This window comes from Protobothrops mucrosquamatus, unplaced genomic scaffold (assembly GCF_001527695.2).
Source record: "Protobothrops mucrosquamatus isolate PMUCROS unplaced genomic scaffold, P.Mucros_1.0 scaffold52, whole genome shotgun sequence".
NCBI lineage: Eukaryota > Metazoa > Chordata > Lepidosauria > Squamata > Viperidae > Protobothrops > Protobothrops mucrosquamatus.
Genome location: NW_015386433.1, coordinates 967,098 through 994,035, shown reverse-complemented (window position 1 = coordinate 994,035; position 26,938 = coordinate 967,098). Strand labels below are relative to the sequence as shown.

The 26,938-nt window shown below is 35.9% G+C and overlaps 1 protein-coding gene across 5 annotated transcripts; it reads right to left on the bottom strand.

Moving 5' to 3' along the window:
* Positions 1–11,549: 11,549 nt before the first annotated feature.
* Positions 11,550–22,424, bottom strand: TMEM106B (transmembrane protein 106B). Of its 5 annotated transcripts, none has more exons than XM_015811832.1 (10): positions 22,286–22,424; positions 20,097–20,186; positions 18,728–18,781; positions 17,037–17,246; positions 15,849–15,912; positions 15,002–15,161; positions 14,748–14,888; positions 14,187–14,236; positions 13,401–13,454; positions 11,550–12,313 (listed from the first exon to the last, which is right to left on the bottom strand). In XM_015811832.1, the coding sequence occupies exons 4-10, from the start codon at positions 17,242–17,244 to the stop codon at positions 12,175–12,177; spliced, it is 816 nt and encodes a 271-aa protein (XP_015667318.1). In that variant the 5' UTR covers positions 17,245–17,246; positions 18,728–18,781; positions 20,097–20,186; positions 22,286–22,424; the 3' UTR covers positions 11,550–12,174. The 5 variants fall into 5 exon arrangements, with proteins under 5 accessions (XP_015667318.1, XP_015667316.1, XP_015667317.1 ...); XM_015811830.1 differs by having other exon boundaries at positions 20,102–20,186; XM_015811831.1 differs by lacking the exon at positions 22,286–22,424 and adding an exon at positions 22,096–22,262 and having other exon boundaries at positions 20,102–20,186.
* Positions 22,425–26,938: the final 4,514 nt, after the last annotated feature.

Sequence of the window (26,938 nt, the reverse complement as noted above, 5' to 3'; positions counted from 1 at the left end):
TGCTCGGGCAGGGTCGCCTAGGAAACGGGCCAGGGGCGCGCCGACCGAGCCTCCCTATGGCCGCGGTTGTGAGCCAGGCAGGGGCAGAGAGCTGCGAGTGCGAGCGTGCCCCCCCAGATGTTGCGCCCGGTGCGGCCGGCCCGGAAAAAGGTGCCGGAACGCGGTTCCGCCGCGTTCCGGCTGAAAAAAAGCCCTGCCTCTAACCAAATTACACACTGAATGCTTCTGACATTATGACATTCTTCTGCTGAATCCTTTATGTATGGAAAATGCCCTACATAAAGAAACACATGGAACCAATGCCCAAATTAATCTGGAGGTTGAAGACTTATACATATGCAATAAATAGACATGTGAAGTAAATGAATCAGAAGCAAACTTATAGAAACTCTCAATAGATAAAATTAGATAGCAGAGTGATATAACCCACAAAGCTAGATTTTTACTTTCTGTGGCCATTTTTCAGAATCTTTTCTGATTGACACACTTTTTTATTTCTTTGAGGATGTCATGGAGTATCAAAGCTACAAACCAGTTAATCTTTTTGCAGCCACTTGTAACTTTTATAAATAATTCTTAATCTTCTCTTTCTCAGCATAAAGTGACTATCCATTAAGACTAGTAATTACTTACAGAGCTTTATAGAAAACCAGTCGAGAAGTAATGTGGACAAGAGACTTTTGCGTTTATGATAAATTAGAAAGCTACTTGGAATGAATTCCTAATTAAATTTCAGCTAAGGGACTCAGCCATTCTGAAACAAAAGGAAAATATTTTATTCTTGTGTCAGAAATGAATCAATCATGCAAATCATTCTTGCTTGATTCTTCACATTACTTAAATGGGAACATTTCTAAGGAAACTTTGATTGAATTCAGCACTTTTCTTCTCTCAGTGAAACTGGAGGATGAATGGCCTTTGTGTATGTTCATGCTTGTGGGAGACTGATGAAAGAAGTATTGTAATGTTGCAATGCAGGCCCAGTCCCTTTTCTGTGCATGCCATAGCTTTATACACATGGGCAAAAGCAGTAACATTATATGGAGGCCGTTATGATGAATCTGTCTATAATGTTCATTCTAATAGCAGTAGAAATAGTTTAATCTATATTTTAGATTGACAGCCCTAAAGATGAAATAACGTTAAAAGTATTGAAGAGAAATATGCTATTCCATAGCACGTTAAGCAATCATTAAGACAACTAACATTAGGTAACTAATTGTCTTGAATCAATTGCCTTGATTTCTGGTGACTATATGGGCATGAATATCAGCAATACAGAATTATCTCTCTGTGCTTAAAAAGTTTCTATTTTTTTTAAAAAAAACACCTTTCATTCCTTTTGATAAAGCAACAAGTAGTGTTGCTAGCCAAGTTATCAGCTTAATTTCCAACCATGTTGCCAGAAATCAGTTTTTAATTCTATTTGAGAAAAAAAAGAGCCAAAAATGAATTTAACAGAGAAAAAGTCTAATCCTTATCTTCTAGTTCTGTTATGCCTGCTGCTAACTATACTCATGATCACCAGGCAATCTTTGGTCATTTACTACTTCCAAGAACACTGCCTTTGACAGAAAAAAAAAATACTCCAGGCCCTATGGGCAGTCATGGAGGAGAAGGTGGATCAAAAAAAGGCAAGATAATTTTTATACACCTTGCTATTGACCCATCCTGCAGGTGTCCTATCTTTCCCTACTCCTAATCCAAAAAGTGGGAGCAAATTGTTGTCTTGTAAAATAAGATCAAGTGTGTTTTTGCTTTATCTAAGGAAGAAGAACAGTACAGGGCAAGAGGAGTCAGTTAACAGAAAGGAATAAAGAGAACCACAGCAGAGAGTACTGCTTCCTTCATGAAGCTCTCTCAGCCATCATGCAGTACATCAACCTAAAGCAGTAATAAGACACTGGAGTGCATTAGACTGGAAAGTTAATGCAGGATAATAAACTCTGTCGTTGTTGCAATATCACAGGGCCTTTCTCTCCAAGAGATCCTCACAAATTGTTGGAGAAATAAGTCTAAATGTTTTTTTTACCTAGGTGCTGTTTTACGACAAAGCAGTAGTGGAGCTGTTTCAGGAAGAACCAGGCAAATATCTCAACTTGAATTTCATGGCAAAATAAGAAGCTTAATGGCAGTCTAATGGGATAAGAAGCTGGGAAGGTTACAGAATTAATTCTGCAGAGAATGGGACTGGGACAGACATATCTTCCAACATAGAAGATGAAAACTCTAAAGTATCTGGTCCTTAGTCCCACCTCCGAAGTAGAATTTAGGCTCAGAATAAATGTCCCCTATTGGGTACGGGAGATATTCTAACTGTTCTGCGCTAGAGACAATATCAAGGAGGAAAAAGTTAACCCTTCTATCCTCAGACCCTGAGCTGATCCTCACTGTAGTGTACTTGTACACTTCCTACATCTTATGCTCATAAAAGTATTACAAAAACACTTTAGCAACATCTTGAAAAGGGTTTTGTCTGTATTGTGGGCTACAATATTCTTCAATTGGACAATTTTTTGGTGTTGTAGCTACTCAACTTTCTGTCACAAAAAAGCAACGGCCAATCATTTTCCTTACTCTTTCGATACGTTTCTATATTAAAATTAAAGCAAAAATATTATGTGGATGTATATGTGTGTATGCGTGTGTATGTGTGTGTATGAATAAATTATATATTTTTTGCAAGAACATTTTCAGAGGAAGACAACTTAGAGCATCTTGTTACAGCAATCCCTTATCACTGAAGGAAATGGTTACTGAAGTGCAAAGCTCAATTGAGTCTAAATTAAGCAAACAGGGGCACCATATGTTTTATAGAAATTAAACTGGCAGGGAGAAGGTGAAGCTGGATGCAATCCATAAAGGATTATGGGTTAGTCTTTAAGGATTAATTTTAGTATTCTGTGTCTGACACTGATTTAGTGATATCATAGATCTTAGCAATCGGATCTGAGTATTTCATTTATACTGACAAAAAGCCCGATTTGCAAAAATACAATTATAACATAGTTTAGGTGCACATTAAATCAGATGATTTAATTTGGAATTTGGAAAGTAATAATTAACTTTGTCCAGACAGAAGCAAAAATAAAATAAAATAAGCTCATTGCTGTTTGCTCCCTCTTAGATCCTTTACGCTTTATGATCAAGAAAATTATGGTGCTGATTATGATATACCCTAACTCAACAGAACAGTGGTTACACTAACAAGGAGAGAATTCAGCAGCAAAAATGCAAACACAGAGTTCTGCTGCTTCTAAATAACTCACTTATTTGGTTTTCCCTGAAACAAGAAAATAGAACTTCACAAAATGAAATTATCTCATGGGGTGAAAGCTACAAGCACTATTGCATATAGAAAACAATTATATTGGGAAAATGCTAAATTAAAACCAATGGTTATGGAAGTGCTTGTCATCAACTAAATTGTGATTACAGATTTGTATCAGTGGACAGCAAAATATCAATATTGCATGTTTTCACTAAAGTATTCCTCTTCTTCTATGTCCAAATAATTTTAATGTCAGAACCTAATACAGGAGATAATGGACATACCATTTTCCCACTGGACACAGAAAAAAAAATGCTCCATGTTTCAAATAAAAAATAGAAAAATCATATTGCATAATCTTGGAATGAGAATTATATAGTATAAGACACTGCAGAGAGAAAAAGAAACCACAGAAGACCATAGTAATTTTTAAATATCATCTCATTTCTGCAAGTTATGCATGAATTTATCAAGAAATGAATACTCTAATATTCCAAAATGTAAGAAACTGGCAATTAAACAACTTTTCAGTGCTGGTTACATGATTGAACACAGGCAGTTAAAATGTTAACACATACAGGGACTTCCTCTTTATCAAGAAAAAGTCGCAACATTTCCTAAGATACAGAAAAAATCTGTGACCCTACTGTCTACACTTAAAATATATTCATTTTTCCAATTGCCTTCAAAAGGTAGGGAGAAATTTTTTGAAGATGTATCATTCAGTCCTCCTGGAAAAGCTGAATTCAGTAATGGAAGGAAGACAGTATATAAATGTATTAAACCAATTATGGTGGTGATTAGTGTACCACCTGGAGACTTGAAAGAACAGATTAGGGATAGATAGAAATGGAGAAAATCTATGTATGAGTTGAAAACAACTTGATGGTACTTAATCAAACAGATTGTAATGTATGAAATGCAGTGGTGCCAGGCTTATTGACAGAACTAAAGAATAGTTTCCAGATACCTTCAAGCTTTTAGGCTTATATTCAAATGAAGACTCTTAAGTGTGCCATGGGCTGATGTGAATCATTTTAATATAAGGCACTTAAAGCAGTTGCTTGCCTTCTGTCAATATTACTATTATTAGATTTTTACTCTACCCTATATAAAATATATGCTATGCTATGCTATGCTATGCTAAGCCAAGCCATGCCATGCCATGCCATGCCATGCTACACTATGCTACACTACATATTGTTTATAAAAAAAACTCCTGACATGGATTGGGCCGAGAAAGAATGACTGGCCCCAAATCATCTAATATAAAGATGCAGTCCCTTTTTATTCATTTTTATGTGTATGTTTGTGCAGACACCTTTGAATCATCTTAACTCCTGGCAATTATCTGGACTAGTTCCTACAATTTTCTTGGCAACATTTTTGAAGTGGTTTGCCTCTACCTGCTTCCTAAACTTAAGAGAGAGTGACTAGTCCAAAGTTACACAGATGGCTTGATGCCTAAGTCTTCGCAGTACCCTACTCACCTGGTGATTTTAATCACTACAACAATTCTAGAATTTTTTCCCCCTTCTCATCCTGTGGTTGAATGATTTTTTTGTTTTTCATTTTCATCCTTGAAAGTGGGTGTCATTGTGTCTGCAAGGGGTAGGGAGACAAATGGAGCAAAATAGTGGGAACAGGTATGGATCAAAGTCCCACCTTAAAAATGTGTGTACAAGATAATGCATGTAGGAAAGGCAGATCTTTGATCTGTGGTTGCACCCTTTTTGCCATTATTGTGAATGCTTTTGGCTGGGAACTGTTAGTTTCTGACAAATGATAAAGTTTGGCTCTCAACTCCCACAAGTGGCTCAAAAATATGTTTAAGCCTGTGGAAACTGGTGTTCATGAATTTGCACAGATGGATGCTGTCTCCAGATTCAGAATGACCTCTCTGCCTAAGGACAAGTCAGGATCAATCAGACGTAGAACTTCCATGAACTAAATAAGCTGTCAGCTAGTAAAAGATACTCCAGGATCCAAAGGAGTATTAAAATTTTGTTTGCTTGTTTGTTTTTAATTTAGATCACTGGATTTTTATATTGATGGTACATGATGTATGATTTTCACAGTATATAAAGACTGAGAAAAATATTCATATTTCATTCAAAGGCACATTTATTATTTTTTAAAAGTGCTGTTAATTTTTTTCCACACATATACTTTGATTTACAGAAGAACTTAATGCATTGAGTTATTCCTTTCCGCACCATCATCATTCTCAAAAGTTGAAGGATTGTTCTGGAATAAGGGATAGTTTTTTAGAACAATCTTGATTCGCTTTGCAAACTTTTTTTCTTCTGTTTCTGAGTCACTCATTCATTAACATCCACTTTCCCTAGCATCATTTATATAAAATATTGATATAAACTGCAATATTTAAAGCAAATATAAATATTTTGCATTCATTTCAGTTTGTCTTAAAACAGATTTTTTTCACTGAAATGGGGGAAAGCATATGTCCCTTCTAACATGTATTTCAGAAAACTAATTTCTGTTTTTCAAGGAGAATAAAGTTATAACCTATCACAAGTATAAACAATAAAAATGTGTTTATGTTCAATTATTTAAAATTCTATTAAAATTTATCTTTTATCTTCCCTCTTGCTATATATCTTATTCAGAACACACATTAGATTTCATTATGAAGGCCTTCAGTTTTGCAAAATGACTTGATTCCATAATTTTAATAAATTATTAAATTGGTAAAGAAAGACCAAAGATTTCATTAACAAGAAAAACTTACACACAGCATTTTTTCATATTTGGGGTAGGAGGGAGAAAGTAAGAATCTATAATCTGTAAAAACTGGTTATTTTAACCTAGGTATTAAAAATGCATACAGAACATCCTTATATTTCCAAGTATTACAAGCTAAATCTTGATTGAATCTTATTTATGGGCTAATTCAAAAGGTCTGTTCTAAAAATAGGCCTGACCTCAGTGCATGACTAATTTATTGAAAATTAATGCAGCATATCCTTAAAACCTGGGGCATATTAGATAGTTGGGTTGATCTATACAACAGCCATTTTACCAATGCAACTCTGGGCAACTGATAAGAATTAAAAAATAGTATAAATACAATGCATATTTTTTTAAAAATACTATACCCAACTGATAGAAAGTGACCCCCCAAAATACCACTATACATACACACTACACGCACACACACCATTCAATGTTTTTAATTTGCTGGTACAATACACATTGGATCATGGGTTAGGATGGGCTGCCAAATTCCACAAGCAGTTGTCCACAGCATACCAATCAGGTTTCATGAATATGGTTTCATGGCAAAGAAGGGAGACTAAAAGGGTTTAATTGTGAGGTAAACCCAGCATGAGTAGGTTTCCAGGATTCCTTCTTCACTTTCTTAGGGATCCTCCCTGGGCAGTTGGTAGTAAGACAGTCCTGTTGGAGATGGAAGGCCAATTTGATGTTTGGATAAGTTTTTAACTCAGGTATCTCTCAGACCTTTTGATACTGGCCAATTTTTCTAGCGGATTAAATATACAATTTGTTGTACACCAACTTATTATAAGTAGACTTTATTTTAAAGAAAGGAATCTCTGAAAAAAGCTCTAATGCTGGAAGGTACAGGAGGAAATATGTTAACCAGCAGCAAGATGGATAGATTCTGTTGCAGTAGTAATGAGTAAACCATTGGAATTGTTGAAGGACTAGGTTAAAGATGAATCACCATGGAGAAAATCTATGTGGTTGCTAAGAGTTGACAATAACTTGATGACATGTAATTGATTAATCAATTGAAAAGAGGCATAGTATTAATGTTATCAAGAACTTAAACCCAGAGCATAGACATGGAATAAAATAACATACTACTGTCAGTTCTAAAATAAGTCTTTAAAATCTTCTGTGAGTGGGCTTAGTTGCCAATGACTACTGAGACACATTCATGCAATTTTCTCAACATTGTTATTTAAGTGCTTGCCATTTCCTTCTTTTGGATGCTTTAGGATTTTGTTCTGTTTACTCCTACATTTTTTCTAGTTACAGAATTTCCTTGAGATTTTCCATCCAAGTATTAACCAGATCAAACTCAGCTTAATTTTTTTAAACATCTGCAAAGGTCTGCATAGATGCCACCACTTGCTGTAATTAGGATTTGGCAAGGAATGGTTTTACAAAAATTGTGCGAATACAAAGTCTTAGTTTAGTCACAATTTTAAAAGTACAAGAGTGTTGCCAGAAAATTCCATATTTTTTACATTATACTCCTTTATTTGTTCTTATAGTTTCAGAAATAAATACATTTATTTTGTAGCACTAAACAATAAATAAAGCTTCCAAATGTTGTCTTTTCAGGCTTCTAGTTAAATATACATTACTAATATGTACTCAAACCATAAGACACCTTGTGGACGATCAAAAATACACATTATTTCAGAGTAATTTTACTGTATATATAAAAATTCATCACACGACACCTGCCTTTAGAAAGAGCAACAGTGAACCTGCATCACTTATAATGTTCTTTAATGTATTTTAGGATATGTGATTTAAGTAAAACCATTGAAATTAATTCCTTTTAATGTTTTTAAGAGGAGTGCAACATTTTTATATAAGTTAAATATTAGTACTCAGTAATGAAGCTTAGCCTCAATGCCACTACTTAAGGTACAAAACTCTTATTAAAATGTTGAAAGCCTTTTGGGAGGAGGCAGAATCTTTGCCAAAATATGATAGCGCTTCTTAAGATTCTTAAGTGGTACTTCGGTACTCATCATTAATTGGTTCCAGGAGACACAATGAGTGCCAAAAATGATGAGTACCAATTTTTCCCATAAAGAATGTAGTGAGTCACAAGGCAGCCGACATTGACAACTTCTAGCTTGTGCACTAAGTACCAGGACAAAATTTTCACATCAAAAATGTGATGAGTTCAAAGCAGTTGAGTACCAAGATACCACTGAATATTCTTGCCAAAACAAACAGCATATCCAAGCAACTACTGTAAAAATCAGCTTTTGAGATGCAGTATGCAATACATAAATATTATATAAACATTGCAATATGGTATTCATGCTATATAGTGGGATAAGCAAATTAAGGTTCTTTAGATGTTTTGGACTATAAGTCCTGCAAACGTCAGCTAGTAGGGCAATTGCAGAGGGGAATCTGAAGTCACCTAGCTGCATGTGAGGATCCATCTTTGTTTTGGCAATCTAAAGACCTCTCTGAACAAAGTCTGATTTTTTAAAATTCTTTCACTATTATTTTTAAAAATAACACAAGACAGCCAATATATCTAATACTTCCTCTTCCTATTCTTCCCAACAACCAGGTTGTGAAATGAGTTGGGCTGAGAATGTTTGACTGGCCCAAAGTCACCCAGCCACCTTTGAAAACTGGTAAAGAATTCAACTAAAATAAGGCAAAATATAGTTCAACAAATGAAACTGCCTCTTTTCCAACCAGCCCATGTTGTATCACATCTTTCTCCTGCCCTCACCCCCCACACACTGCAAAACCATTTTTAAGAACTAGCTGTATTATAATTGCTGAACTAAGAATGGGAAGATGCAGGATCAAATTTGTTCTCAGATATAGAAAATCACTGAGTGACTTTGGGCCAGTTTGTCTTTCAGCCCAACCTATCTCAGAAGATTTTTGTTTGCAAGGAAAAGCTGGAAGAAATTCCAAGTGCACTCTCTTAAGCTCTTGGAATTGCCACCTCAATTTAAGGCAATCTTTTCTCTGCAATTGAGACATTGTATAGTCTCTGATCTATACAATTTATATTCTACCATGTCTAAAACAGTCACCTCTGATGGATTACTAACCCAATTAATCTACTGGCAGAAGATTTTTAGAGTACTTCTAATGAGACCAAGAGAATATAGGCTAACATAATTCCTATAAATGAAGAGGGCATAAAATATATTTATTCATGCTCCAGATAGGAAACAATCTTATTGAATTATTCATATAATTTTGTTGCACTTCGTAACTGTGTCCTTATGCATCCTTAAAAATGTTTATTTCTGATTAAATTGTTCTAAGACAATTATATAATACAGCTTTTAAATGATACTATTTTAGCCATTCTGGAGTCTCTAAAATTATATCCAAAACTGACAATAGCATATAGATATTTTAATTTTTATGCTGCCAAGTACTTCACTGTCTGCCAGTTACAGAACCAAGAACAATTCTCATCATTACAAAAATAGTAACCATCTTTTAGCATTTCCACACATTAATTATATATATTTTTATACAACGAGCACTAGTGGTTAATTAGTGAAGATTTTAAAAATGAAGTGAATTCAATAAGTTAATATAATAAAAATTATAAGACTGTCCCAATTTGTATCAACTAATGCTATTAAATATTATATAGGAGGTAGAGAGGATTATGGTAACATTTCGAATCTAAAGATAACTTTAGAACCAAGGCATTCAAGATACACATAAGATTATAATAAATGTGTTTTCTTCAAAAAAGGATTAATGCTACTTGTTTTTTCCAAGTATATTATTCACACTCTTAACAATTTCACTTCTGAAGAATCTGACAATTTTCTAGCTCAAATATGAAGCTAAATTATGGCTCAGTGCAACTTCATTCAAGTGAGGAGCTGCCAGTTAATAACTTTTCCTACAAGGTTTCTTGATAGCATGGCTATTGCTGAAAATTCTAGGAATTAAAGACTACAAAATTAGAGAGTGCTGGGCTGGAAAGACTGGGTTATTTTTGTGGAAAAGTCATATACAAACCCTAAAATTTACTTGAATAATTTACCACAATACAATTACAGGAAAATACAGGAATGTGTATTCCATACAGATAAAATTCATAAAAAAATTAAAAATGCAGAATAGTAGCATTATATAATATGAAATCCATTCATAAAATTTCATTTTATGAAATAAGCATTTAGCTAATATGCATCATTAAGAAGTGCAAACACTACTTTATTTCGGTCACTCCAGTTTGCTGACTGTGATGTATTAATTGGCTCTTAATTTGTATCAATAAAATTTTGTAGTCCTGGCATACATTTAAATGTAATCACAAGACAGTTCTTGGACTGTTATTTTAGAAAAACAGATTTTATTTAAATTCTGTGTCTCTGTTTTAAAATGTGTACTGGATAATTTCAAATAATGGAATTAGATTTTGATACATTTCCTCAGTCAATTCAGGAGAAAAGTGGATTATTTTAGATCGTTTCCCATTCTACCAAAGTTTGATGTATTAAAATTGTAAGACTATTTCCAGATAATTTGCAGGTATTGACATTCTAACCAAATTGAAGATTTGCAAGAATTTCTACACCAATCTTTTTAATCAGAATAATCATGTTACTTTGAATTACTCTGATCCATTAAAATGATAAAAATCACTTGCTGCTATTTGTCCATCCTCATCTTCTCTCCTAAATGTTGCACATTTGTGGCTTTCAAAGTAGAACAGAAAATTCAGGGAAATCTTTAGTTAACAAAGTGATGTGTAAATCTTGAAGTTACATGTTTAATTTCTGACTACATTTTATACTTATTTGTGTAATTAACAGATTTCTATTTTCTGTATTAATTAAAAATGGTAGTAATGGTGAGGAAAATTCAAAAATCAAGTAAATTGAAAAATATTTTTGTTGTTAGTAAGCTTTTTTCTGCAAAATTAAGTTTGATAACTTTTGTTGTATTCCATTATAGAGGAATCAATGTTGTGTAACTATATGAGCATTGATTAATGAGGTCATTTTTTTTAGATTTTAAAGTTCAAACCATCAGCTTATATTTATCTCATATTAGTGAAAGCTAGTTTTATGATTTCAGTAAATCTATTCATGAAGGAGTTGTTGCAAAACACAAAGGAATTAAAAATTATTATGACATTTCCCGTTAAAAATTACTAAATCAACTTCAAAATTATGTCACTAAATATCACATCAAATATAGGTGAACATGCCTGTTAACAAAAATGTATAACAGAAAAATCAGATTTAAAGCCATGTAAGATTCTTTCCAGCCATAGCTCTTATCAATTATTATTCCTACACAAAAAATATCAGCATTATTATATGCTTGGCTATTTCGTATTTTCAGGGATTTTTTTTTTATATGTTTAAATGACAGGTGCCCATGATGTAAGGATAGGTCTATGTTAAGTGTTTAAAGGTAACCACACACATTATTTTCATAGAGTCAGCCTTTGAGACATAAACACTGATTCAATAGTTTTTAATAATTAGATTTTTTTTTGTTTTTAACAGTTTTTTATTTTTTTTAATTTTATTCAGCAGCACACACCAAATGTGTCTAAGTCAAGTGCTATTCCAATTCCATCCAAGTTTTCAAGCAAATTGTTGGACCTTATGAAAAGTGAAAAACCCTTCACCTGAAAAACAATTTTCAACAAACAAAATACCAACAATGAAACACTGATCTCCCCTAAGGTTATTATAACAAGCATGTGTCATCTGATGCTACAATGGGGCACAAATTATTTCTGTACAATAAATATTTAGATTAGACTTCAAAATAATCAAATTCTGAAATTACTCTAACATTAGTCTAAGAAATACAAAAACATGTGTTGAGTGAGTAAAATACCCTTGTTTGCATAAGGCAAAAGTTCGTGGATTTAAGATGTTTTTATCTTTCTGCCACCCTCAGTTTAACTGACTGACACAGTACTTTCACATTTAGAATAGAAATGTAGAAGTTATTAAGTGTGGATATATACAGTTGTCCCTTTTTTTTGTTTACATCACAAAAAATAAGGAAAGCTTCCAACCTACTACTTTATGTACATCAACCTCTAAGCAGTATCATATATAATTAAAATTTCAACTTGGATGAGAAATGAAAAAACAATAGTCGTGGTTTTTTTTTTCTTTCTGTACATTCAATTTCTGGTTCTTTTACTGAAGAGGCTGAAGAACATTTAGATATTCAGTCTGTCCCAACTGGTAACTTGTGTTTCCACCACAGTCTACATACTGGTATCGTTCCTGAGATATTTGTTCTAAGTGGCCAAAGTAGGAAGTGGTCACAGTCACTCTTTATAAGAAAGGGAGAGATGTGTACATATATTATACACCAGCAAAGAACATGTATATTTTTAAAAGTAAAAGTCCACAAATGCTAACTTTAAATATTTACTCATAAAATAATTAGCAGCTAATACCACAAGTATACAAAAGCTGACATTAACTCTATTTAAATAACCTCAGTAAAGTGAAATGTTGAACAGAGCAAGACTGTTTTATTTGTTTAATGATATGGTGAGAAACTGAATTGTATGTAACAGAAGTTTAGGGATGTTAACAGATAAGAAAGACTAAGAAGCACTTTTACTTCCTCTATTCTGGTGTTCCAAAATGTGGCCATACTTGCCTCATCTCTAGAATTTTCTGCTCAGAAGAGGAAGAAAAAACTATGAGATAAAATAGATGAACTTGGAATAACTGTTAATTCAGAGGAGATTTTGCAATGTTAGTGGCCAATTCAGAGCTTCTATAACTTCACTGGGTGACATTCAGCCTATCATTAATCCTTCAGGTTAACCTACCTCCCAGCTGTTTCCTGTATAATACAATATTAGAGTGCAGAAACAACAGAAAGAGTTCAATGGCTGCATGAACTTTACTACATGTGGCTGCTTTAATTATTTAAAGGGAAAGAGAGATGCTTCATTCCCATTATTAGATGTTGTGAAGCATCTTTTTTATTATTTTATGTGCTAAATCCCAAAAAATACATGTATAATGCATGGGTCTTTTTTTTTTTTCATTAGCACTGAGCCATCACTAATTTCATCAAGAGAGAAAAACAATTTCTTCAGTTTCATGTAGCTATCTTTGGTTTGTCCTCAATTTCATTCAGCACATTTGTTATTATATGACAAATATTAAAAATCATATTTAAAACTTAAAAAGTATTTCATATTAAGGTCACTTAATTTGCTTCTTGTTAGTGGTTCAATGGAATTATGAAAAGACTCACGCATAGATCTTATTGCTCTTCGTGAAAACAGGATAAGAAAGGAATCTTAATGAAATGCTTGATTCTTAAAAAATATCCTATGGTAATGCAAGTGTTTTGAAAGTTAACTTTTCCCATAAATGAAATCACTATACATACTTACTGCATCATGACAACTATATTATGCACTTTGATAGAGATTAAAGTACAGAAATCGCTGAAAGAAAAAAAAAATAGTATCAGTGCACAGTATATTAATTACATGTCAGAAAGCTTTCCTGCAATCAATTTCAAATGAACTTCCTTATAATCTATATATACACACTTGATCTTAGCCAAGGCCAAGAAGTAATTAACTGTTTACTGAAGCAAGCCAACTGCAACAGTTTGAAAGCTGACTTTCAATAATCCATATCTAATACTGTTGTATAAATTAAGTTGTCTAGATTAAGACACAATGCTAACTTGCATCTAGTATTAAAAAAAAAACCAGAACATCTTCCTTGCAGATGCATTAAAGAGGGAAAGCACATTTATTCATTAACCAAAGTTTAGGGTTCCAGCTATGTTTTTCCTCCCACTCAAAAAAAGAAAAAAGTGAGAAACACATAAAACATTTTTCTCTGTGCTATATTAATTCCAATCTTTTAAACATCAATACAGTATTTCAATGCAGTGCTCGTAGCTAGATCTAGAATCCTTTAGAGGTACACAGCACCAAGAATGATAAGAAAACAGTATTTAGAAAAATATAAATACTGCTGTAAAGTCTGTGTTCCAGGCTACTGCAGTCCTTTTATTCAAAAAAAGAGATATTTGGGGTGATATTCTCATCTTGTACCCATATTTTATTTATCAAATTTATTGGCTGCTCCTCTTACTGCAGGGTAACTCTGGATGGCTTGCAATATTAAAATGTACTTTGAAATTGAAAACACAGAATACTCACTACATGTAACTCATTTCATCTTGTATTACAGTGGGTACCATATAATCAATCTGAAAGGAAAAACAAGAACAGCAACAGTCAAGATATCTAGAAAACTGCTATCAAATACATGTGATCCTTGCTTAATAATCACTCATTCAGCGACCATTCAAACTCATGATGGCACTGAACAAGTGGGATACATGACTGGTCCTCAAGGGCTGTAGCAGCATCCCCACAGTTACAACTGCAATCTGGGTGCTTTGATCACGATTAAGATACTGCAATGTCCCAGTCACCATTTTCCCCCTTATTTGCTGGCTTTCTAATACTAGATCAATGGGGAAGCTGGCAGAAGGTTGCAAATGGCAACCATGTGGTATCTTTGCTTAATGACCTGCAGTGATTTGTTTAACAATGGCAACTGGAAAATGCTGGCAGTGATGTCACTAAGCAATGCAGTCACATCACACAACTTTACAAGTACATCGTTTAGCAAAGGCAATTCTGATCCTCATTGCTGTTATTCACTGAGAACAACCTGTAATTGTGATATGCTATGTGATTCCCAGTTATTCTTACCTGTTTCATATCCAATGGTCCAATGTGGGTATTATTGTTCAGCCGTGCCTTTCCAATCACAGTCTTTGAAAACTGTACCTGGGCAGTAATGTTGTCAACTTCCACAGAATAATAATTATTATTGGTTATGTTCAGTGTATTCTGCAAAGAAATAATTCAGGACTCTAGATTAAATGATGCTTTAGTCCAATGTTAAACATCAATATAAATTATCAACCACTGAAGAAAATGAAAGTTTTCAACTAAGATCTTACCGTAATATTTAAATATATTATGCGTCTCTGTGCTTCATAATCGACATATACTGATTTGACTCCAGCATATTGTACATCAACAGATCGAGGAAATAAGAAAAATACTGCCAGGCCAGAAAGCAGTAAGCATCCAATTACAGAAGCAGTCACATAAAGTTTTCTGCAGAGAAGAGAGGCTCTTTTAAAGGGTCAGCGTTATCTTTATACCCTTCCTTTTCACTGTATGGATTTTTAGTTATTGGACATGCTCCAACTACTACATATTTCCTATGCCCATTTTAAGGTTAATCACCAATTTTTTGAAATTGCCTGCAGAGACATGTACATGGGCAAGCATGCATTCCTCATTCTGCCTAATCTCTGGGGAATTAATAAGAACAAAGCAAAGTTGCCAAGGCAAGAAGCAATAAGCGGGCACAATCAATATTAACATAGTGCATTCTTTCCCTACAGCATCTACGATTTTCCCAGCAATCTCCTGGTTTTTAATAGTTGGAGAATGAAGCCATGGATATGGATTAACAAAGATAGAAAAGGTGGAATTCTAGAATGTCGTAACCCATGGTAACCCTCCCACCTGAAACCAAATCAGTGCAACATGGCAAAACTCCAAATGTAATAGGAATTTTTGCTAATAACAAGTGTCAGCAGCTCAAGCAATGCAGCCCAACCCGTTTTGCAGGCTATGTTAACACAAAGTATTTTGAGTATTAGTACAGAGCAATATTTTCCAAGGTTAAGATGAAAGCACAAAAGCATTAATTTAAACTGTTTGATAGTAGATTTGTTAAACCTAACTTTAAAGAAATTTACCATACCACATATAGTCATTACTATGGTAACTTACGTTCTTCTTGGCCTCAGTCTCTGATCACTATATGGAATCAAGGCAACAAGCTGATTTTCCTGTCCTGGAATATAATCCAGCATGTTGTCATTTCTACACCCAATTGCTGCTGTTATAAAGCCAGTAAAACATGCCACATGATATACTGATGAAGCTGAAATTTCTGTAACAAATGCCTGCATAACATACACATCTACCACAGACTAAATTAAAAAAACAATGTTTTTCAGGTACAGTAAAATTATCAAAAGGCAGATATTTTAAAAGAAACTGTCACATAAAATATTTTTAGGGGAAACAGTTTTTTATAACAAGCTATGAAATTACACCTTCTAAATCACTGCCTTGCAAAGGTTTTGCTCAACAGCTAGGCATCCTCTTTTCAATACCACTAAAATACTGTAATTTTGATGATAATTGAAAGTTTATTTTAATCAATGCATATTACATGTAGATTAGTACACCTCAGTATAGGTGGAGCTCACTTAACAACTACTCTGTTTAGTAACTATTAGATGTTATGAAGGTGCTGAAAAGTAACTTTATGATCATTCTGGCACTTATAATCAGTATGTAGCATTCCATGGTGATGGTTATTGCCATTTGGGCACTTTACAGCTGGCTTCTGACAAGCAGATTCAATGGAGAAGCTAGCATAAAACTGCAAGTAGCAATCACATGATATCTTACTTAACTAATATGTCGCTTAACACCACAGTTGCTGGGCTTATTACTGCCACAAAACAATACTGAGTACAGACTAGCAGAGAATATGTTTAAACTAACTCTGAAAGTACAAAATAGCTTCCGTTTTTTTCCTGCTTGTAGCTCTAGTATAAGAACATTTTGTACAGAGAAATAAGCCAAATCAAGGTTCTGAAGTCAATCAAGTTTGTGCTCTGTAAAAACTAATATCAAAACTGAATCTTCTGGAATTATTTTAATTTTCTAAAATAGTTATATTATCTCAACGTTTTATAATTAATGTGATTATATAGCTTGTGATTTTATATTGTTGGTATCATAGAATACAAATAAAAAAAGCAAAAGCAAATCTAAGGAAATCAAACTGTAAAATTTATACTAATATTGTTATATATAAGGACAGGCTAGCTTAAGAAAGCATAATGAAAGTAACATATTTATAACTGAATTTATCACAGAAATTGCTTCTGACTTTACACGTACCACGTGGTATTCTCCCAGTGCCCTGACAAGTGGGACATGTGACACTATCTCTTCCTGTAAATTCAACATATGGAAACTGTGACACATCTCCATTTTTTCCATCTTCACTATGAGAGTCAGAGTGCATTAATCCACTTTTCATGTTATCAGAGGTTGAAGCCCCATCATCTTTCAAAGCAGATAAAGGCATGGAAAGAGATTTTCCCATGTCTGTTGACAGAAAAAAGTTAATAAAAACAAACCTTAGACTCTAAATCCATTTATTGCAGCAGGATTTGTTTGGAGAATTATTGATAGAATATTTTGACAACTCTTGCAAAAAAGAACTTCTACCAAGTCAAAAACAAATTAAAAAGTTCAGACTCTTGTATGTGAAATTGTAACAGCTTGTGAGCTGGGAATCCAATCAAGCAAATTTATAAATAACAACATTTTCTATGATATATATTTTTTCACTATTATAGGCATGCCACTGATTACTGTTCGTAATGGGAAAAATACATTTTCTATACAGGTAGTCTAAGACTTGCAACCAGATTCAAAATTATGAGAGACTTCATAAAAGATATTTATTTGAAATATTCCTGGGATTGTAAAACTGCCCTTGTAAAGAACACAACATTATCAAAAATAATTTGCTTGATTTGGGCTATGTTTGCTTCCATATTTTCGAACAATGCTTTAAATGCATTTTATGCTTTAAATACATTTAATGGCTACAACAAAAAAACAATAACTAATTATGTGATTATAAACTGCAACTGAGTGTGAAATCCTCAGAGTCTGAAAAAGTATTAATTGATGGTGGATTTCCAAATGAGATCTATTTTAAGTTTCAGGTGCACCTCTGCAGTATTTCTCATTAGTATCTAAAAATAGAACATAACAAAATACAGAAGCCACCACAATTAAAATACAACTCTGCATTATGGTCTGACTGTGTTTCTGGAGTTATGTCGTCTCAAATAAATTAATCACAGTTCTTCCCATAATTAATTCTCCATTTGCAGGTTCCAGAAAAATATGGTGAATCAGCCGTATTTCACAATAATGCCAAGCATGCATTTTTAGGCAACTGGACTTGTTTCCTGTAGCTCTACTCAGAAAAATAGTTTATATTTGGAAAATACTTCATTAAATTAAAAATTGATTATCACTATTTGGCAATCTTCCCTATAAACAAAAAACATTAACTGGCATACTTCCCTGCATTCAATAGTAATGCAGTAAATTTCAAGGTTACACAAAAAAACATCACTACACAATTCCCAAATCCTGTATAGAACTAGATATACATCTTTAATATTCTGAGTATAAATATCAGCACTAATAGATTTCATACTTCATACAGATCTAAATACAAGCATGTCTTCAATTTGGAAAAGCTCCTTCAAAGTTGTTTGTATGGTATGAAAAATGATATAGTCTGCTCTGAAACAGCACTCAAGAACTAAGCAGGAAAGAATGATGACATGACAAACACAGTATTTATTACTACAATAACCTGAAGTTTGTACTATTCTCAGCATGTTTTTTCCTACCAGACAGTATAGTGGCATCACAGAAAGTAAACAATACATTTATGGCATTAGATGGATGTTAGCCCACAAAATCATAAGCTTCAAATTTTCATTGTTTATATCCTGCATTTATTATTCTGCTCAGGTTCCTTTTTACCCATAATTTCTCACCTATAGCTATTGATCTCAAGAGCCTGAAAGGGCTGGAGTCTCCCCCAGATTCACCTAATAAAGACAAAGACAGAAAGAAAAAAAATTTACTAAAGACTGCACAAAGCTGAAGAAACATGTTTTACTTCATAAATAAGTAAAACAAGTGTATAGATCACCTGAATACATTTCTATTTACACCTATACCATATTTAGGTATTCAGGAACACTAATATACAAGTACTATATATTAAAGATATTTATTGGCATCACAGACCTGGCAATGGAACCCTTGTTCAAAGATTGAGAATTCTAGGTAGAAGTTTGCTTTATATACCGCAGTGGTGGCGAACCTATGGCACGAGTGCCAGAGGCGGCACTCAGAGCCCTCTCTGTGGGCACACATGCCATTGCCCCAGCCTCGCCTCCTCCGCGACCCCCTCTTCTCTAGCAGCCCCCTGAAGAAGAGTTGCCCCCGAAAGTGGCCCACGCGGATCAGCACAGCATGGCAACCAGGCAGCGTAGACAAGACTCTGCCCTCACATCCTATCGTGCACAGTTGATGCTGCAGGGCGCGGGCAGAGGGCGTGACTGCCATAGCGCTGCTGGGCTGCCTGGGCGATCTGCAGCGGGCCCTGGAGGCGGTGAGTGGCCCTGCGGGCAGGTGGGGCGGGGGATGGGGGCGGAGCGGGAGTAGAGCAGGGGGTGGAACGGGGTCAGTTTTTGGGCACTCGGTCTCTAAAAGGTTCGCCATCACTGATATACCGCTTCAGCTGCAACAGGAAACTGGTTTACCTTCCCTCAAAAGATCACCATTTCACATAGTAATGCTATAAGATCAGACAGCACATTCCTAGACATTACAGTCACTCAAAACCTCTGAGAATAAGTGTATATAAGATTGCAGTTTGCAACGCAAACAAATATTCCTATCTATTGTGGCCTAAACCATGGTAATCTCTTATATTTTTACCTGATCTATTTACCACTTTTGCAAGAGATTAGTTTCACAAAACAAGTAGTTTAAAATCCCATGCACACTAAATACAGTGAAACTTTCTTCTGAATAAATATGCTAAGGATTGTACTTTACATTCTATGGATTTATTTTAACAGTATATATGCTATCCAGTAGTAATTCATAGGAGAATAAAATAAAACATTCAATAACCCTATACGAAGGGCTAGATCAGGCTAAGACATAATTTCCTTAACTATATTTTACTCAACTGTCATCATTTGCCATAAACCATGATTAATAAATCACTATATTTGGGTTTGCACAACATTGTCAACAAAAAACAAACAAATCACTTTGTGTTGTAACATAAAAGTGTGAACCCAGAGAACTGCTAGATCTGTACAACATGCTTATCAAAGTAAAACCAACATTACAGATGACTGTGATCTCTAAGTCCCAAGCACTGAAGATTCATAAGCAAATTTTCTATGCTCTAGAAACATTGTGAGCAGTTGCAATCTAATGAGAAAAAAAGAGAAAAAAAGAACAGGACAGATGATGACATTAGCCTTATACTGAAAATCTACTAAAATCAAACTCAACTTTATGGATACACACATGCAATTTGATATGCACAACACAGAAATGGTTTGCCAGTCCTTTCTTCCAAGATGCCTTTTGACTTTCCAGTTTGGTTTATAACCCTGGTATTTCTTAAATAGGGCTTAATCTTAGTACAGATCTTAGTACAGATACTGAACACTATTTTGTTTCCAAACTGAAGCAAGGTTTGGATTTGAATAGCTCTCGCACTTGATGCTGAGCAAACTATACTGAAGACCTGATTATTCTCCCTGGCCTTGAAGTAGGCTGAAGAGGGAGCCTCTATTGAATAAGATTTTATTGTGTTATTTTATATTCTCTTTACTATTTTTATAAATAACTCAAAGTAGGGAACATACCTAATACTATTTTCTATTTTCCCCTCAACAACCCTATGTGATGGGCTATTTTGTTTATACGTCTGTCTTAAGACTGCTTATGATTTTTTATTTTTTAATACTGTTCTCAATTTTTAAATTGTGAATCACAGGAGTCATTGAAGTGACCTCCAAACTTCTAAAACAAAATAAGATTATCATGCTGCCACCTGCCTTATAATATCATCTTTAAATGCAGATTAAGTTATGGAACAATCCTAATTGCCAGTGCCCACATAGACTACTGGATTCAAACAACCTACATTATCTAAGCATTGGAAAATAGTATTCTTTTAAACAAGGGGAGAAGACCATATGCGCTATCCACTCATTATATAACCAACCCATCTTTCTTTCATAATTGGGGAGGCAGGCTCGCACTCTGGCAGCAAAATAGTTTGTCCTTCTTGCCCATTCCTTCCTCTTTTTCCGGTCATCAACTATTAGGAGACAATGATTGTCCACATTGGTGAATGAAGTAAATGTGCAGCCAAAGTAGATTCAGAACTAAGAAAACATTATCTTCTGTTGTCTTGCAATGGATGAGGGTTTTTTTTCCAGTTTTTCTGTTCTTAGGGGAAGGCACTGTCTAGCTGAAGGAAGCAAGGGAAATGCAGTGAAATGATCACTTCTGAATCAAAGATCATTTCAAAGTATGATTTAGCTATAAAAATATAACATAGAATATAAAGCCATAAAATCAAGATCATATCTGAAATATACTAGGCCTCAGACTAACTGAAGAAGCCTAAAAATGAGTTTCCTCTCTCTGCCCATTTAAGTAGATAAATTCTGACAGAATTATCTACATGTTTTAAGTAATGGAAAGCAATACTGCTATAATCACTATGACTCCACTTTGCAAACCCAGCACTCCCTTGTGGTTTATAATCATTATGAAATAATTTTAGATTTGGGGAATTATCCCCAGTAGAAAAGAGAAGGAAGACTGCATGAACCATGATTTCATAACCCACAGAATACTAAGGCCAGCAGATATCTAAATAAACTAAAATTAGAACTATATAAATCTTAGTCTTAACCCCCCCCTCCCCGAAGTTAGACCTTTATTTGCTACAAAAGTCGTCTTCGGATGGTAGAGCTTTCTTTCTAAACTCGCATTGCAAGTAAACATACAAGACGGAGAAGGAATTCAAGGAACAGGAGCCGGAGGCATCAAACACAAGGGGCCTTTTTCAAAGCCAAGCCATCGCTTGCAGAATTAAATCATCATAGGGAAAAAATGGCAGTAGATGTCGCTTTCGATGTCTTTTTGCATGATGACTCAGAAGTCATTCTTGTTGCATTCACTAAGGATTATCCTAAGGGGTTTGGAAACGCAAGCTCAAATCGCCAGGGTGTTTAAGACTTTCCACCCCAGCACACAGCCATTTTATTTATATTATGTGCCAGACTGTTTCCGCGATCGTCCAGCAAACCATATTCACCCAGGCTGCAGTTTCTCCCCGTACGTTCCTAAACTGGAATTTCTGCCGATGTCGCACAGCTTTCCCCAATCGCCACCATGGCGCGCGTGCCTATGCGTTGGCACCCAATTACCACCCCCACCACAATACCCAAACTAGGCTCGTGATTCCTCCCTGAGCAACACGTCGCCGCAGTAAAACAAGACCTTACCAGCAGCGCGCCAAACCAACACACTTCCACTGTATTCCCAAGCGTCCGAGGTTATTTTTGCTCCGCACCTTTCCGGGGCTCGGGCTCATAAACAGCTCCACATCAAGTTTCACCACCAGACAGGAGCGAGCATGCGCGATGGTACATTTTGAAGCCCTATACCTTTTTTGCCCTTACTTGGGGTCCTTTATTCTTGCAGACGGACGTGAAACAAATGTAAATACAATAAAACAAGAAGGGTGGAGGCCACCCCGGGTTGTGCCATTTACTGTTTTACATCAAAACACGATTTATGCTTGGGGAGAGAAAAGTTGCAAGGGAATGTGAAGCGTGGGCAACAAAGCTGTAAAGATGAGAAACAGGCTGAGATATGGATAACGGAGCATGCTCAGATTCTCCCTTTGAAGTAGGCTATCGCTTCGCCGGTAACAAACAACAAGCTAGGATAAGATGGGGCCGCCCTCACCGTTCTATTTTTACTCATATTTCTAACAGCACTGTCAAGCATATCGTATTTTTCATTTTTACAAAACATTCCGGTCGATAAGAGTCAGAAATACAGAAATCTTCGTCCAGTGTGAAAAAAACCTCAATATTTTGATTTCAGTTATTTTGCTGGAAACCCAGGTTTTCTACGACCAACATTCTTTTCATCATTTCCATTTCCATACAACTATTATATTTCCATGACCCTTCAAGTTAATTCCAGCTTCTCAATGTCTGGTTAAAACTATCTTAGGGTCTTTTCTCCAACTATTGGCAGAAGAGTGTTTTGCTCTTCTCTGTATAGTACTGAGAAAGTGAGATGCCTATGGAGATTCTCAATCATCCAGGGCATGGTTGTCCCAAAAGGTGCTTTTCCAAAAGGCAACTGGACTTTCTTGGTTTTTCCTCAAAAATATCTCACTTCTCATTCAAAAAGCTTCTTCAGTTCTAAAAGTTGCCTTTTGGAAAAGTACCTTTGGGAAAAAATGAGATAGCCTACTCTGTCTTGATCCAAATCGAATAAAAAAGACCCATGGAAACTATGCAATTGGCATATGACTACAATGTTCAGCTAACCATGTAGGCTATGATAGATAATAATGTAGGATGGGCCTAACCTCTTGACTTAGTTACAACTTGTCAGACCTGCAAGGTAGACCAAACTAGGAAACTGACTCCATAGCATAAGTAGCAATATATTGTATTGAAATAGGCAACAGTATAGTAACAGAATATTGCAAGTCTGCCACATGTTCCATATTTTCACTTCCCTCTTCCCAAGAGCCAATCTTAGCCTATAATACTTGCCTTCTTCATCAGATATAATGTAAGCATCTCCGTCCTCGGATAGCCTGAGCATCTTTTCAAAGTTTTTCCCAAAATTATTTAGACTAGTTTCCCCACACCACTTATTTGTTAGTTAACTATATGCTGTGAGACTAGGTGTGTCTGCAGGAAAGAAAAAAGTTAAAATTACAATGTGTAGCCAAAGCCTCTTTTTATATGCTTCCACGCAGCTAGAGAAGCAGTGATGCTTTGATCATCATAACTGCTAATTTGACCTTTCCTGCAGGTGTTCTAAATGAACTGGGCGTGTACAGAGATTAGCTGACATTTTGGCCAGAGGAGGCACTGTTGTAAAGATTACGCTACTTCCCTCTTTTGATTTGCTGTTTCTAGATAGAACAAGGTTTGCTCCATAGCCTGGAACTTGTCTTTGTATTCAGTTTGGTAAAAAATAATAATATTTGTATACATTTCTGAGTATTAAAAGTACTTTAAGATTTCATGAATGATAATTTAAAAATTAATTAGATTAATTGGGGAGTCAAGAGGTATCAGCTTGTTATTAAACTATGTAAGTACAGTATCTTTTGAATGTTAAAGGGCTTCTCATCAGTAAAGAGTGACTGTGCAAAGATAATGCAAATCCCCTTCCTCATATGCACAGCATGTTTGCACTGGTATAAAAAAAATCCCCAAAACTAAATGTAAATACACAAATGCAAACCTTCACTAGCTACAATTATGTTCAATCTCTTTTCTCTACCATGTTCTCATGATATTATTTTCATCTGCCCCTTAGCCTATGCCTAAGCCTTAAGTTACCATGAATGATACTGGTGCTAAGGTAGTTCTTTTATCTTTGCTGAAGATAAAATCTGCTCATCTTCATTAACCATCATATAGATGGTATATTCTGGTATATTCTCCTAATGGATGGGTTCAGTCTGGCATCTACTGTGCTTTCCTGTTTAGGACATTTTAGGCTGCTCCAGGCAGACCTCCACGGCCTACCTTCCTTGAACAGTGAAAGAGTTCAGTTTTGGGGCTTTTCTGTATCCACTTTATTGTCTGGTTTGAAAGTGGGATTAACCTGAATAACACTGATAGTTTGTTTCTGTGTATGTATGTGTATGCTGCTGTTCTATGCAATCCCAACTACTTCAGAAATATTTATAAGTTTTCAGCCTATCACACAAATGCACAATTTGCTAGAGCCTGTATAAAAAAGAAAGAAAGAAAGAAAGAGAGAGAGAGAGAGAGAGAGAGAGAGAGAGAGAGAGAGAGAGAGAGAGAGAGAGAGAGAGAAGAAAAGAAAAAGGAAGGAAGGAAGGAAGGAAGGAAGGAAGGAAGGAAGGAAGGAAGGAGGAAGGAAAGCAGCTACTCAGAAAATCAATATTTTGTTCTTGGTTTTCTTACTGTATTTTATTTGGGGGAGGGGTATGGGAATGGTATTTTACTATTGGGAGTTAGTGTACAAATTAAATACATAAAATTTGTTTTTAAGGCAGAATATTCATGTTTTTCCTAATGAAAATGGCCAGATACTGTTTCAAATTTTACAATGCACTCCAGGTAATCATCTGGGATGGCACTCAATCCATATAGCAGGCTCTGCAAGATGACTTGAGCCAAATCTTTTAGCTGATGAGTTTATATTTCTCTAGATTTCTTAGTGGCTTTTAAAATTCTGTTCCTAGTTTTATCTCCTGCTACAGTGCATTTGTGTATAGAATTTCTTTTTTGTTCTTGAATTTATTGCAATATATTTTTATTTAGATGGTTTTTAAACTTGATTGGCAAGTTGTTGTAAAAGTGAGTTTGAGATATTAAGAAACAATAGAATACAAATGTTGCCAGAGGTTGTTACAGGAAAAAAAGGAAAGAAAAAAGCTCTACCACTTTTGTACATGAATTCATATACAAAAGGGGGTGCAGTTTGCCTTGCAATGTCTCAACCCCCTGTGGGAAGTCAGCTCCCCCCAGAGAAAGAAATAATTTGGGGAATATTAAAAAGGCAGAATATTATATTTCCCCAAAGGAATAATGAAAAATCTTAGACAGACCACCCCCAAAGTCTCTCTGCCCCAAGCAGAAACCAGGTCTGTAGAAATACAGATGTGATAATCCTTTCAGAAAGACTGGAGCCATGAAGCTTAGAGTTGACGGGATTAGAAAGACAAAGATCCCTAGAATCAATAACCCCTCACCCAAGAAATCCAACACAGGAAGTAAGCCATCAGCCACAGCCTCAGGGAAGCAGGATATGATCTTTGGGACATAATAGGATTAACCCACCACCATCAGAATACCAGAAAGGCACACTGAACCTCAGGTCAAAGTTCATGCCACAGGAACAGGAAACATTTATTTGGCTCTTTCTGTTAATTGTGACCGCTTAAAAATTTAATTAAACTATGTTTGCAAATGTCTTTCTTTTTATTTATTAATATCCTGCCCTTGTTTTTAGAAATAACTCAAGGCAGTGAACATTTCCAGCATAACTTCCTCCTCATATTTTCCCCACAAAAACAAGGCTGTGAGGTGATTTGGCTGAGAGAGAGTGACTGGCCCAAAGTCATTTCAATAAACCCTTTAGAACAGTGGTGGCGAACCTATGGCACGCGTGCCAGAGGCGGCACTCAGAGCCCTCTCTGTGGGCACGTGTGCCATGCCCTGGAGATGGCAATTATCCCTCTTCAACCAGCCGCCCGCTAACTCGCCGAGGTCCCACATGGCCGGATGCATCCCAGCACGGCTGGTTTCCCTCCTCCCTGTCCCATCCCTCTTGGCCTCGCATGCTCTCCTTTTCCTGGGCATGACCCACTGCATCTATGCTTCTCTGAACTGCTGGCGGCAGGCTGCGGAGCCCCAAAGTGCACCGGTTGAGGGGCTGGTAGGCTGTGGCTGCTGACGGACACCATTGGCCCCCATGTGCTTGCTAGCCTCTGTGTGCAGGGGCCGATGGTGTCAGGCAGCGGCCACCCTGGCCCCTGCCCCGCCTTACCCTGCGGCAATGGCACCCCTGCCCTGCCTCACCTTGCCTTGCCTCACCCTGCAGGACGAGCCTCCTGCCCACCATCCCACTGCCAGCGACTCCCTGGATCTCCCCCAACCCTGCCCGGCCCCCACAGGCATCCCTCCCCTGAGCAAATCGAGGTGACCAAGCCCACCTTGGCCACACCCACCCAGTCTGCCATGACCAACACAGCCACACCCAGTGGGCCATGCCCACCTGGCACCCAGCAATAAATAAGTGGGTTTTGGGTTGCAGTTTGGGCACTCGGTCTCTAAAAGGTTCGCCATCATTGCTTTAGAATGAACAGTAGAAAGCAAGTGAAACTAATGCAAAACCGTTTAATTTTCCTGAAAAGCTGGGAGCCG

Excerpts from the sequence above, each read along its gene's own strand:
- TMEM106B (XM_015811832.1), bottom strand. The coding sequence starts at position 17,244 with ATGGGAAAATCTCTTTCCATGCCTTTATCTGCTTTGAAAGATGATGGG. Across the intron at positions 14,237-14,747 it reads GACCATTGGATATGAAACAG|ATTGATTATATGGTACCCAC; the intron begins GTAAGAATAACT and ends TTTTCCTTTCAG. Across the intron at positions 12,314-13,400 it reads AATATAGTTGTCATGATGCA|AGTGACTGTGACCACTTCCT; the intron begins GTAAGTATGTAT and ends TTTCTTATAAAG.